Here is a 15,474-nt window from a genome sequence, read left to right as displayed (position 1 = left end):
CCATGCACCCCTCAGCCACACTGATGCTCCACAGGTGCCTGTGCATCAGACACCAATGCTATCAGCACCTTCAGGAGGGTACCCACAAGCTCGATCAGCTGCAGAGGAATCCCCTGGCTACGGCATCCCCCCAAGGAGAGAGGTCAGGAAGCCCCCAAACCCTCTGCCACTGACGAACCCAACAGCCCTCACCCTCGCCCTTTGGCCATTTGAGGACCCCTGTGATCTTGGGCAGCTCTGACCTAGCTGAAGGAGCTGCACAGAGGCTGGGCCACTGGCACTGCCCCAAAGCTGGAATCTCCACACCTCAGTGAGGTAAAAGTATTTCCCTATCAAAGCCAGTCCATAAAGTCTGGAAGAGGACTGTTCCATCAAATATGCAAACAATGCAATGCTTCAAGAAACACACACAAAATCAAGAAATAAGTTAAAATTTTCATCATTAAAGATTTTTTTTTTTTGGTCAAATGCTTTTTCTGCATCTATTGAGAGGACCATATCATTTTTATTGATTATGTCTTTAAATAAGCTTTCTGCTCCCCTCTCCTCTTCTCGTTCTGGAACTACTATAATTCACAAGTTGATTCTTTTGATGGTATCCATGAATCACATAGGCTTTCTTCACTCTTTTTCTTTTTTTCTCTTTGTTCTTCTCTAACTGGATAATTTCAAATTCCTGTCTTTTAATTTGGATTTTTTTTCTTCTGCTTGGTCCATTTTCCTATTGATTCTCTGTTGCATTTTCGACTTCATTCATTGTATTCTTCAGCTCCAGAATTTGTGTGTTTTTTAAAATAATTTCTATCTTTGTTAAACTTCTCATTTTGCTCATGTATTGTTTTCCTGATTTTGTTGAACTGTCTTTCTGTGTTTTCTTGTAGCTTATTGAGCTTCCTGGAAACAGCTGTTTTGAATTCATTTTCAGTAAATCACAGATCTCCATGTCTTTAAGACTGGTTACTAGAAAATTATTGTGATCCTCTGATTGTGCCATGTTTCCCTGATTTTTCATGCGCCTTGAAGTTTTGAGTTACTGTCTTCACATTTGAAGCTGCAGGAACCTTTTTTCTTTACTGCCTTCATGAAAGAAACACCTTCCTTTAGCCCCGCCTGGGATTCTGAGCCTTTTTCACACTTTCTATGGATACAAACATTCCAACTCTGCTTGCTCCCTTTGTGGTAGAGTTCTTAAGCTTGTATGACTTCTCTGAATCCTGCAATGCACCAGGCTGAGGGCTGGCAGACTACCTTTTGCTTTACCATGCGTGCCACTAAAGCTCTCCAATGCTTCCAAATTCACATTCCCCCTCCCCCCCAAAGATATGTTGTAACTTCTCCACTGGAAGCCTGGACTTCCACAAAGGCTCATTCATCCACTGCTGACTGCATAAGACAACACTTTCCAGACACTGCTGGACCTTGGCTGAGAGGGGCAGGAGCTAGTTAATGGGCCACTGAGGGTCCACAGCCAGGATCTACATGCTTATTGCCCAATTCACAGGTGGGTGAGACACTTTCTGGGTCCAGTGGTGTATGGTACTGAGTCACATAGCTCCCACAAAGACATTTTTATCCATGATGGATGCCAAATTGTTATTGTTGACGGAAAACGATGACATCTTATTCAGTCATGTTCTGGTATCACTCTTCTTGTCAAATGCTTAATTTAGAAATAATACCTGTTACCAAAATTCTTAGAAAATAAAAGGGAGAATCTTATACTCATTTTATGAATATAGTATAATTCTCACATTAAAACCTGACTAAAAATTTACAAAAAAGATTGCAGCTAATATACCTCATAAACATAAACAAAAATCCCTAACAAACTATCAGTAAATCATATGCAACAATATAGGAAAAAAATAACATATAATGGGTTTTTCCTAGAAATGTAAGTTTTCATAAACCCATGAATCAATTAATATGATATGGGCTGTTAATAAACTATTACAAAAATATAACCATTTCAATAAATGTGGGAAAAGCATTTGAAAAATTCAACACTCATTTATAATATACACTAGAAATACAAGGGAATTACTTCAACCTTATAAAGGACCTTACAAAGGACTTCAACCTTATACTCAGAAAATACCTATATATAACATAATACAGCTAATATTACACTTACTTAACAAAGTGTAATATTGAATGCTTTCCACCTAAGATAACTAAAACATGGGATGTTTTACTAATTTCTTACTACTTTCATTCAACATTGATCTTATATAGTGGAACAAGAAAAAAAAAAACTGAATGATGTATATACTGGAAAATAGAAAATAAAACACTCATTTCTCTCAAAAGACATTGTGTGTTGCGTATTTGTGTAGAAAATCCAAGAAACTAAACAGAAAACAACACTAATAGAACTAGTAAGCTACGTATTACAGGCCATTGTCAAACTCTGTGATATGTAACTTTTTAGACTAAAAGTCTAAAGTCCATCAGTAAATTTCATATCATCTTTGTCATATATGCTCATCTTTGTCAGCATTTGTATAGAAGAGAATAACTCTGATGTTACCAGGCACATATACACCATGTGTTGTAAATTTTTTATCTTTTACTGATTCATTCTGAGCAAGTGCTCTAAATTCTTATATTTTTGTCCTTTAACAACTGCACACTTACATCATAGTACAGTTCCATATTTTCTGATGTCCATGTGATATCACCTCACACCTGTCAGAATGGCTATCATCAATAAATCAACAAACAACAGTATTGGCGAGGAGGTCAAGAAAAAAGAACCCTTCTGTACTGTTGGGACTGCAAATTGGTTCAGCCGCTATGGAAAACAGTACAGAAGTTCCTCAAAAAAACTAAAAACAGAACTACCTTATGAGTCAGCAATTCCACTCCAAAGAAATCCAAAGAAATCCAAAACACTCATTCAAATAGATATAGAAACCCCTATGCTCACTGCAGCATTATTTACAACAGCCAACTCAAGTGCCCAACAATAGACAAGTGGATAAAGAAGATGTGGTACATATACATTACCAATGGAATACTGCTAAAAAAGAATGAAATCTTACCATCTGCAACAACATGAATGAACCTTGAGGGTATCATGCTAAGTGAAATAAGTCACACAGAGAAAGACAAATACTACAAGATTTCACTTATATGTGGAATACACAGAAAACAAAAATTCAAGCAAAACAGAAACAGACTCATAGATACAGAGAATGAACTGATGGTTTCCAGACGGAAAGGGAGCCAGGGGATTGGATGATAAAGGTGAAGGGATTAAGTACAAATTGGCAGTTAGAAATAGTCACATGGATGTAAAATACAGTATAAAAAACATAATAATGTTGTAATAACCATGTATGATGCCCAGTGGGTACTAGGCTTATCATGTAAATTATATAAATGTCTAACCACTATGCTATACATTTGATACTAATATAAATAATATTGAATGTCTGAAAATGAAAAATAAAAAAAGATAGAAAAGGAAAAGACCCTGTCTTCTTCTAATGAATAATATTCACCCATGACTATATGAATTGATAAAAGTCTCATAAATCTCTTTAATCTCATTGCAGTATTTAAATAAATATTAGTGACATTTTTAAAGTTAAAAATAATTGGAAACATGCCAAAAGAAATGTAAAAGCATATGAAAACATAAGTCCCACTGGTAAACAACTACAGAATTATATAAAACTGTAATAATGATGTATAAATTAATTTCACTGTAATATGAAAGTTAGAATAATAAAAGTTGTTTATATTTATTTTACATGACATAAAAAGAAGCAAACTCTGACTAAAAAAACAGCAAATATGTGGAGGGAGAGTAAAAGTGTAGGTTTTTTGTATACAATCAAAGTTAAGCTATTATCTTCTTAGACAGTTACAACTAAAGATGTTTATGCAAGTCTCAAGCTAATAGCAAAGAAAAAAATGTATAATAGATACACAAAGGATAAAAAGAAAAGAATCAGATAAAATCATCACCAATAAAATCATCAAATAACAAAGGAGAATCACAAGAAGAGACTATAAAACTATAAAACGGACATAAAACAATAAATGATATGGAAATAGTAAGTCCTCACCTAATAATAATTTAAATTTAAATGAATTAAATTTCCCAATCAAAAGGTATAGAATAAATAAATGGATAAATTTTTTTTTAAAAAAAAGATCCAACTATATGCTGTCTACAAAAGGCCCACCTTTGGATTTAAGGACACACATAGGCTGAAATGAAGGGAAGATACATCTTCAGTGGTACCCAAGGAAAAGCAGAGATGACTGTACTTATATCAAATAAATGGACTTAAATTACAAACTACTTCTAGACACAAAGAAATTAATGAAAAAAGAAATTACCACTCAGGAATACTTTAAATAGCAAATTGTCCTTCAGAAACTAAGGTGAGATAAAGATTTTCCTTAGTAACAAAAGCTAAGAGAATTGATCACCATAAAACCTGTTTTACCTTACAAGAAATGCTAAAAGGAGTTCATCAGCCTGAAATGAAAGAAGCTAATCAGTAATAAGAATATATGCAAAACGCTAGTAAAAGCAAAGTCATACTCAGATTCATTGTACTCTAAAACTCTAATATGATGGTGTGTTATTAACTCTAGGATAATCGTTAAAGGACAAAAGTATTAAAAAGAGCAATAGCTACATAATTTCTTATTGGATACATACTACAAAAATATATAAATTATGATATCAACAAAAGAAGGGAGCCCTGGCTGGTGTGGCTCTGTTGGTTAGAGTATCGTTCTGTATACCAAAAGGTGGCGGGTTTGATTTCTGGTCAGGCACATACCCAGGTTGCGGGTTCAATTCCTGGTCAGGGCATGTGTGGGTATCAACCTATCGATATTTCTCTCTCATATCAATGTTTCTCACTCTCCCTAAAAATCAATTTTTTTGAAAAAGGGTAGAGCTTTCCATGGAATCAGAGTTAAATTGTTATCACTGTAAAATAGGCTGTTATTCAGATAAGATGTTTAATATAAGTCTCATGGTAATCATAAACAAAAACCTGCAGTAGATTGACAACTGATAGAGAGAAGAGAATCAAAGAATACTGCTATGCAAAATCACATATAAAGAAAGGCAATAAGAGAGGGAAAAGGAACAGGAGAACTATAAAACAGGCAGAGAACAATTAACAGGATGGAATTAGTAAGTCCTTTGATATCCATCATTATAATAATGCAAATGGATTAAATTCTCCAATCAAGAGACATAGAGTTGCTGAATGGATACAAAGACAAGATCCAACTATATGCTGCCTACAAGAGAATCACTTCACCTATAAGGACACACATAGGTAAATGCAAAGGAATGAAAAAGAGAGCCTATGCCTGTGGAAAACAAGGGAGCAGGGATAGCTATAGTTATATCACACAAAGCAGACTTTAAGGCAACAATGGTTACAAGCAAATAAGAAGGTCACTATATAATGCTAAAGTGGTCAACTCAGTTCATCAAGACATAATAATCATAAATATATATGCACCCAAAATCAGAGCTCCTAAATATCTTAAGCAGATACTAACAAAACTGAAAGGAAAATACACAATACAATAGTAGAGTACTTCAATATTCCACTTTCAACAATAAATAGACATACAGACAGAAAAATCAACAAGGAGACACTGAACTTGAACCAATCTTTGAACCAAAAGCGACCTAACAGACATATGCAGAATATTCCATTCAACAGCAACAGAATACATTCTTCTCAGCTGTTCACAGAACATATGTTGGGCCACAAAACAAGGCTTTAGCAAATTTAAAAAGATTAAAATCATACAGAATATCTTTTCTAACAATAAAGGTATGAAAATGGAAGTTAAAAACAGAAGGAAATCTGGAAAATTCAACAATGTGTGAAAAGCAGACAACACACTCCAAAACAACCAATGGATCAACAAATACATCAAACAAGAAATCAAAAAATATCTTAAAACAATTGAAAATGGAAACACAACATATAAAAACCTACAGGATGCTCCAAAATAGTTCTTAAAAGGGAAGTTCATAACTTCTACATTAAGAAAAAAGAAAGATCTCAAATAAACAACCTTAACTTATACCTTAAGGAAATAAAAAAGAGAACAAACAAGTCCAAAGTTAGCAAAAGAAAAGAAATAACAAAGATTAAAGCAGAAATAAACATAATAAAGATGGAAAAACAATAAAAATAATTAACAAAACTAAGAGTTGTTTTTTGAAAAATACACAAATTGACAAGCTTTTATCTGGAATAAGAAAAAGAGAGAAGACTCAATTAGAAATAAAAGCATAGACATTACAATACCATATCACAAACAATCATAATAGACTATTATAAACAATGATATGCCAACAAATTAGATAATCTAGAGAAAATAAATAAATGGCTAGAAACAGACCAACACTAGATCTTTAAGAAAGAAAATAAAAATCAGAACACACTAATAATGAGTAAGGAGATTGAATCAGTAATCAAAAACCTCCCAACACAGAAAAACCCAAACCAGATGGTTTTTCTGCTAAATTAAACCACACATTTACAGAAAAATTAATGCTAATCCTTTTAGAACTCTTCCAAAATTGAAAAGAAAATACTTCTAAACTAATCCTACGAGGCCAGCTTTACTCTGATACCAAAGCCAGAGAAGAACATGGCACAAGTAAAGAAAACTAATACAGATACAAAAACTCTCAACAAAATATTGGCAAGCCAAATTCAACAGAAAATTAAAAGGATCAAACACCACCATCAAATGATATTTATCCCTAGGATGCAAGAATGGTTATGTGCAAGCCAATAAATGCCACATTCATAGAATGAAAACTAAAATAAATAATATGATCCTCTCAATAGATGCAGAAAAGCATTTGACAAAATACAACGTCCTTTCATAATAAAAATGATCAACAATTTCGTGTAGGAAGAATATACCTTAATATAACAAAGGCCATATGTAAAAAACCCATAACCGACATCATACTCAATGGTGAAAGGTTGAAAGCTTTTCCTCTAAGATCAGGAACAAGACAGGGGTGTTCATTTTCACCAGTTCTATTCAACAAAGTATTGGAAGTAATAGTGAGAGCAGTCAGGGAAGAAAAAGAAATAAAGGGAATCCACATTGGAAAGGAAGAAGTAAAATTTTCCTTGTTTGCAGACCATATAATCTTATATAGAGAAAATCCTGAAGACAGCACCAAAAAGCTGTAAGAACTAATATCAAATTCTGTAAATATGCAGAAAAAAATCAACATAAGTAAATAAGGAAAGTTCTATATATTAACAACCAAATGGCTGAAAAATAAAGAAAACAATACCATTCCCAATAGCCTCAAAATCAATAAAGTACTTTAAAATAACTAGCTGAAAGACCTGTACTCAAAACACAAGAATTTCATGAAAGAGATTTAAGAAGACACAAACAAAAGGAAAAATATCCTGTGTTCTTAGATCAGCAGATTTATTATTGTTAAAACGTCAGTGGGACCCAATGCCATCTATAGATTCAATGTAATCCCTATCAGAATTCCAATTGTATTTTTCATAGAAACAGAAAAAACAATCCTAAAATTTGTATGGAACCACAAGAGACCCTGAATAGCCAAAGCAATTCTTAGAAAGAACAAAGCTTAGGTATACATTTCCTGACTGCAACTCAACTACAAAGCTAAAATAATTAAAACAGTATGGTACTGACTTAAGAATAGACACATAGACCAATGAAACAGAATTGAGAGCCCAGAAACAAATCTCTGCATATATGATCAACTAATATTTGAGAAGAGAGCCAAGAATGAATACTCAATGGAAAACAGAGAGGCTCTTCAGTAAATAGTATTGGGAAAATTGGATAGTCACTTGAAAAAGAATGAATTGGACCTCTATCTTACATAACTCACAAAAAATAATTCAAAGTGGATTAAAGACTGAAATGTAAAAACTAAAACCATAAATCATGTAGTAGAAGACATAGGGAAAAAGCTCCTTAACATTGGTCTTGGCAATGACATTTTGGGTGTGACACAAAAAAGCACTAGCAACAAAAGCAAAAAATGGTAAGTGGTACTTCATCAAAATAAAAAGCTTCTGCACAGCAAAAGCAGCAATCAAGAAAAAAAGAAAAGTCAACCTACAAAAAGGGAGAATATCTGCAAATTATATATCTAAGAACAACAATCTCCAAATATATAATGAACTCACTGAACTCAATAGGAAAATAATAATAAAAGTAATAATTGATTTTAAAATGGAAAAACGAACTGAATAGACTATTTTCAAAGAAGACATAAAAATGGCCAACAGATATATAAAGAAGTGCTCAACATCACTAATATCAGAAAAATGCAAATCAAAACCACAATGCCACAATGCGGTATCAGCTCACACCTGTTAGAATGGCTCTCATCAAAAAAGTCAAGATAGTAAATGTTGGTGAGGATGTGGGGAAAATGGAACATGTGCACTGTTGGTGGAAATGTAAATTGGCAGAAACTATGAACAACAGTATGGAGGTTCCTCAAAAAGTTTAAAAATATAACTACCACATAATCCAACAATGCCACTTTCAATGCACTTCATATCCAAAGGAAATGAAAACAGAATCTCAAGAGATATCTGCACACCCATGTTCACTGAAGCATTATTCGCAATAGGCAAAATATGGAAACAATCTAAGTGTCCACGAATGGATGAATTGGTGAAGAAAATGTGATATATGCATACATACATACACAATGGAATATTGTTCAGTTATGAGAAAGGAATCCTACCATTTGCAAGGACATGAATAAAACATGTAGGCATTAGGCTAAGTGAAATAAGTCAGAAAGGGAAAGACAAAACTCTGTGTTATCACTTATATGTGGAATCTAAAAAAGCCAAACTCACAGAAACAGAGAGTAGAGTGGTAGTTACCGTGGGCTGGAAGATGGGAGAAAAGGGGAGATGTTCACTTCATCAAAGGTACAAACTTCCAGTTATAAGATGAATAAGTTCTGGGAATCTAATGTACCGCATAAGGTCTATTATGTACTTGAAATTATATACTGGAAAGTATATTACATACTTGAAGGTTGCTGAGAGAGTAAATCTTGAACGTTCTCACCACACACAAAAAAAGAAATGGTAATTATGTGACATGATGGAAGTATCAGCTAATGTTATGGTGCTAATCACTTTACAATATATGAGAATCAAAACAACACACTGTACACCTAAACTTATACAATGTTATATGTCAATTATATCTCAATAAAGGTGGGGGTGAGGTAGACTTAAACATGAGACCTGAAACTATAAAACTCCTAGAAGAAAACATAAGAAAAAAGCTCTTGGATAGTGGCACAGGAAATAATTTTTTCCATATGATACAAAAAAAAGATAGCTAAAGCAAAAATAGACAAATGGGGCTGCATTAAACTAAAAAATTTCTCAGCAAAGGAAATGACTAACACAGTGAAAAGGAAATATAGAATAAGAGAAAATATTTGCAAATCATATATCTGATAAGAGGTTAATCTCCAAAATATATGTTACTCATACAATTCAATAACAAAAACAACTAATGGAATTTAAAAACAGCAAAGGACCTGAAGAGATGTTTCTCAAAGGAAGACATTAAAGTGGTCGTCAGATATATGAAGAGGTGCGCAACATCACTAATCATCGGGGAAATGCAAATCAAAAGCATAACTCATACATTTTAGGATAACTATTATAAACAACAAAAAAAAGATAATTGTGCCCTGGCAGGTTTGGCTCAATAGTTAGAGCATCGGTCCGTGGACTGAAAGGTCCTGGGTTCTATTCTGACCAAGGACAAATATATCGGTTGCAGGCTCTATCCCCAGCCCAGTCAGGACATGTGAGTAAGGCAACCAATTGATGTGTCTCACATCGATGTTTCTCTTCCCTCTCCCCACCTCCTTCTCCCTCCCCTTCCACTCTCTCTGAAAAGCAATGGAAAAAATATTCTTGGGAGAGAATTAAAAAAAAAAAGATAATTGTTAGCAAGAATGTGAAGAGAAGGGAACTTTTGTACACTGTTGATGGGAATGAACTTGGTACAGCTTTTATGGAAAACAGCATATAGACTCCTCAAAAATTAAAAATAAACTACCTTATGATACAGCAATCTCATTTATATAAATACATATATATATTCCATGAGGCCACTATTACATTCTATGAGGCCAGTATTACATTCTATGAGGCCAGTATTATTTTTATTTATATATATATATGTATGTGTGTGTGTGTGTATGTGAGTGTAAGGATATGGTAAGTAGCTTAATTGTGGCAATTATTTCACAATATATATGAATATTAAAACATCAAAATATATACCGTAAACATATACATTTTAGTTGTCAATTATACCTTAATAAAGAATAAAACAATAAAAATATACATGTTAAACAGATAAAGAATTTAAATTTATACATAGTTATATATAACAAATATAAACATATGAAATATAAATTATATATAATTGCCCATTGTCTTGGTAAGGTTAATAAAATATTAAAAACTAACTATTCAGATGTTACAAAACAATATTACCTGTTCCAAATGTGGACTGACAACGTGCATCAAGATCGTGACACTGTCCATCATAACACGTATATTTTTTGTTACATTCACGTCCATTGAGTATAGTTATATCAGGAGGACAGGCTCCTGAGCTTCCATTACAACTTTCAGAAATATCACATTCAGAATACACAGCTGGCCTGCATGGCAAACCTGCCTGTAGAAACTAGTAGAAATTAAAATATAAGAAAATAAAGCATTATATATAAGATTGTTGTGTTTATTAATATTTATTTCAAAATTGTGTTACTTTCATTGATAGCTTGATAATCTATATATTCATTAATGTCTCTTAATATCTTTGGTATAACCTACTATGCAAATTATATTGAAAAACATGAAAGTCTTTAATTAAAACAGGAAATAAAGCATATACACAAGAGAAAGTATAACACAAATATGGTGTGATGAGAGCCAAGGTTTTTTTGTGTTTCAGTGCAAGAAAGGGAAAATCACTTTTAGCTTCTGATAATTATTCATTTTGGGTGAAAATAGTTTAATTTAGACAATTTCCAAGTAAAATATACTTAAACTAAAGTTTGCAAGTATGGAATATCTGTAATTACAATCTTTCTCCTGAATTATCCTATAGTTAACACTTCCACATATAGTCTGGTCGGCGTGGCTCAGTGGCTGAGCACCAACCTATGATACTAGAGATTGCAGTTCGATTCCAGGTCAGGGCACATGCCTGGGTTGCAAACTCAATCCCCAGTGGGGGACATACAGGAGGCAGCCGATCAATGACTCTCTCATCATTGATGTTCCTATCTCTCTCTCTCTCTCTCTCTCTCCCTCCCTTCCTCTCTCTGAAACACAAAACAAAATACTTCCACATATTGAATGGTAAAAATTTATATAAAGAATCTTAAATGGGAATCTGTGTCATACTTTTTAATAGATGGTTTCCAATGTGAGTAGTAAGTACTCAATAAACTTTTGTGGAATTGAAAAATCAAAGGAAAAAAAAGATGAGAGATAAGAATATAGCTACATGGTAAGATTCTAGAGAAAAAATAACATAAAACTGTGTCAGTGAAGGACAGTCAAGAACACAAAACCCTTGTTAGGTAGTTCAATAAAGGGATTCTCATATGATGAATTTGTTACAAATATATGGAAAGAACTAAAAAGGAAAACAGGGGACAGGAGTCAACATCTTTACCATGTAAGTTAAAATGTTATATTTAAGACATGTGATCTTTGAATAATAAGTTCATAATTTAAATTTTGTGCTAACACAGCATTTGAAAGAGTTACTTCTAGTGAGTTTCATTATTTATACATTTATGGGAAACTGTTCTGTCTTTCAATTACAGACATACAGACACCTAGTAACATCACAATCAGTAACATTTTTATTTATAAAATATAAATGTTAAAGTGAATTATCCTAAAGTAAATGAAAATAATCCCTTTTATGCAGATTCTTCTATATTGAAGGATTGTACAATAGCTCTCAATCAAGGCTTAAAAACAATAACAAGTTAGGGAGAATAATGGCATTAGAAAGAGGCCTCAACATTCCACTAAAATTCACAAAATTAGAAACCTGATTCTGAATTTAGCATCTTTTGTTTATTTGAAAGGTCATTTATTTAACTTACAACTATAGGACTAAGTATCCTAAAGAATCCCAGACATGGAAGACTCTTAAGCTCATTTTTGGAAGCCAGCATTATCTTAATTCCAAATTGAGATAAAGACACTACAAAGAAAAACAATTACACGCCAATATCCCTGATGAACATAGATGCTAAAACCCTCAACAAAATATTAGCAAACTTAATCCAGCAATACATTAAAAAGATCATATACCATGACCAACTGGGGTTTATTCCAAGAATGCAAGGTTGGTACAATATCTGCAAAACAATAAACGTGATACACTACATAAACAAAATACAGGATAAAAATCTCAGGATTATATCAATAAATGCAGAAAAAGCATTTGATAAAAACTCAGCAAAAGTGGGCATAGAGGGAACATACCTCAATGTAATAAAGGCCATATATGACAAGCCTACAGTCAAAATTGTACTTAATGGGCAAAAATTAAAAGTATTTCCCTTAAGATCAGGAACAAGACTGGGATGTCTGCTTCCATCACTCTTATTCAACATAGTATTGGAAGTCCTAGCCACAGCAATCAGACAAAAAGAAGAAATAAAAAGCATACAAATTCGAAAGAAAGAAGTAAAACTCTCATTATTTGCAGACGACATGATACAGTATATAAAGAAGCCTAAAGACTCCATAAAAAAACAAAGAAACAAAACTAGAACTGATTGATGAATTCACTGAAGATCAGGATACAAAATAAATATCCAGAAATCAGTTCTATTTTTATACACCAATAATGAACTATCAGAAAGGGAAACTAAAAAAATAATCCCATTCACAATTGCTTCAAAAAGAATAAAATATCTAGGAATAAATTTAACCAAGAATGTAAAATTCCTATACTCAGAAAATTATTAGACACTGAAGAAAAAAACTGAAGAAGACACAAATAAGTAGAAGTGTATTCCATGTTCATGGACAGGAAGAATTAACATCATTAAAATGTCCATACTATAGTGACATCAGAGCAATGATGGTGTGAGAGATACCCTTGGCCTCTCCCCGTGAAATTTCAATAAATTAACCAACTATAATTCAACAAAGAATTCCCTACTCAATATTGAGGCATGCCTGAGAGACCCAAACACTCAAACATTTAGAGGTGGGCAACCATTAATAGGCAGAGAGATGAGAAGGGAGGAATGTCCAGAAAGCCTGCAGATGCAGCCCTGTAGCTGAAAGCTTATGGTGTGGCCGGGAAAGCAGAGGAAGCCGGAAGTTGCAGGCACTTCCTTCAGCCAGCCTGCAAGAACAGCTGCAGGGGGCAGCCCAACAGGGCAAGTGGTGTGAACAGTGACTGAGCCAGCAGACGCCTGACAGAGCAAGGGGTTCTGCTGTGCGGCTACCCAGCGTCGAGCATGGGTGTTTCTAACAAAGAAACGGAAACAGAGCTCTGCCACCCCTTGGACTCACAAACTCGCCTCCAATTGCCCTCAGTGCTGGGTCCAGTAACATTTTATCTGTAAACCAAGAGCTACTGCAGTGGAACTGCTGTCTCCCTCTGTGACAGATCCCTGGGTTTTGTGCTTGGGGTGGGACCTCATGAAGGTTGGGGTTACCATTATGGTGAGGGCAAAACAAACCCCACCCCCAAGCAGCATGGCTATACTGGCTTACAGAAGCCTGTGGAGGTAAAGTCTGGGAGATCACAGAGGTAAAAAAATCTTACAATTCTGGAAAACAGTAGAAAGACCTCTTCAGAGAATGCTGCTATAGAAGGGACATTTATGCCTAGACAAAGGTAGAGGAGCAAATACCATGAACAACAGCAGTAACAAGGATGATCAGAAAGAAAATGAAAAATTCCCAGAAAGCAAGCTGGAACACATGGAAATCTGTGATATAAATGACACAGATTTCAAGAGTGCAGTTCTGAATAATATTCAATGAGATTGGAGAAAATACAGTCAGACAATTCAGTGCACTCAGAAAACAAATCAATGAACAAAACAAGTACTTCACCAAAGAGATTGAAACTTTAAAAAAGAACCAATCGGCCTGGCCGCTATAATACTCCACATTAACAAAAAAAGGATAAAAGTCATATGATCTTATCAACATATGAAGAAAAAGCATTTGACAAGAGACAACATCCATTTATTGTTAAAACACTCAGTGAAATAGGAATAGAAGAAAAATATCTTAACACGATAAAGGCCATATATGATAAACTCTCAGCTAATATCATACTCAATGGTGAAAAACTGAAAGCATTTCCTCTAAGATCAGGAACAAGACAAGGATGTCCACTCTCACCACTCTTATTCAGCATAGTTCTGGAAATCCTAGACAGAGCAATAAGGCAAGAGAAAGACATTAAAGGGATCCAAATAGTGAAGGAAGAAGTAAAATTAAATTTTTGCAGATGACATGATTCTCTATATAGAAAACCCTAAAGACTTCACCAAAAAACTATTAGAAACAATAAACAAATAGAGTAAAGTTGCAGGATACAAAATCAAAGTACAAAAATCCACTGCTTTCCTGTACACTAACCACAAAACTTCAGAAAATGAAATGAAAAAAACAATTCCTTTTGCAATTGCAACCAAAAGAATCAAATATCTAGGAATAAACTTAACAAAGAACATGAAAGACCTATATACTGAAAACTACAAAGCATTATTAAAAGAGATTGAAAAAGACACAACAAAATGGAAAAATATCTTGTGTTCATGGATTGGAAGAATCAACACAGTTAAAACGGCAATACCACCCAAAGCAATATACAGATTTAATGCAATCCCCATCAAAATATCAATGTCATTTTTTAAAGAAATAGAACGAGAAATCATCAGATTTGTATGGAACCACAAAAGATCCCAAATAGCCAAAGAAATCTTGAGAAAAAACAACAAAGCTGGAGGTATCATGCTACCTGACTTCAAATTATGCTACAGAGCTACAATAATCAAAACAGCATGGTATTGGCACAGAAACAGACACACAGATCAGTGGAACAGAATAGAGAGCCCAGATATAACACCACATGTATATGGGCAGATAATTTTCAACAAAGAGGCCAGAAACAACACAATGGAGTAAAGATAGTCTCTTGTATAAATGGTGCTGGGAAAACAGGAAAGCCACATGCAAAAGAATGAAACTGGATTACAGTTTGTCCCCATGTACAAAAATTAACTCAAAATGGATCAAAGGCCTAAATGTGAAACCTGAACAATGTTACGTAGAAGAAAACATAGGTACCAAACTTATGGACCTTGGTTGTACAGAACATTTTATGAGCTTGGCCCCA

General features: G+C 33.9%; 1 protein-coding gene across 1 annotated transcript in view; it reads right to left on the bottom strand.

The window, feature by feature from the left end:
- Positions 1–15,474, bottom strand: part of LOC308552394 (disintegrin and metalloproteinase domain-containing protein 32-like) — a gene marked incomplete at both ends in the record, with an annotated part of 138,049 nt that overhangs the window by 46,839 nt on the left and 75,736 nt on the right. The window contains one exon of the mRNA XM_081127712.1: positions 10,566–10,761. Within this exon, the coding sequence (XP_080983838.1) occupies positions 10,566–10,761 (196 nt within the window). The remainder of the gene's footprint in view (positions 1–10,565; positions 10,762–15,474) is intronic.

The sequence above is a fragment of the Miniopterus schreibersii genome (genome assembly GCF_964146895.1).
Source record: "Miniopterus schreibersii genome assembly, chromosome: 2".
Classification (NCBI taxonomy): Eukaryota; Metazoa; Chordata; class Mammalia; order Chiroptera; family Miniopteridae; genus Miniopterus; species Miniopterus schreibersii.
This window is presented reverse-complemented; position numbering and strand designations above follow the sequence as displayed.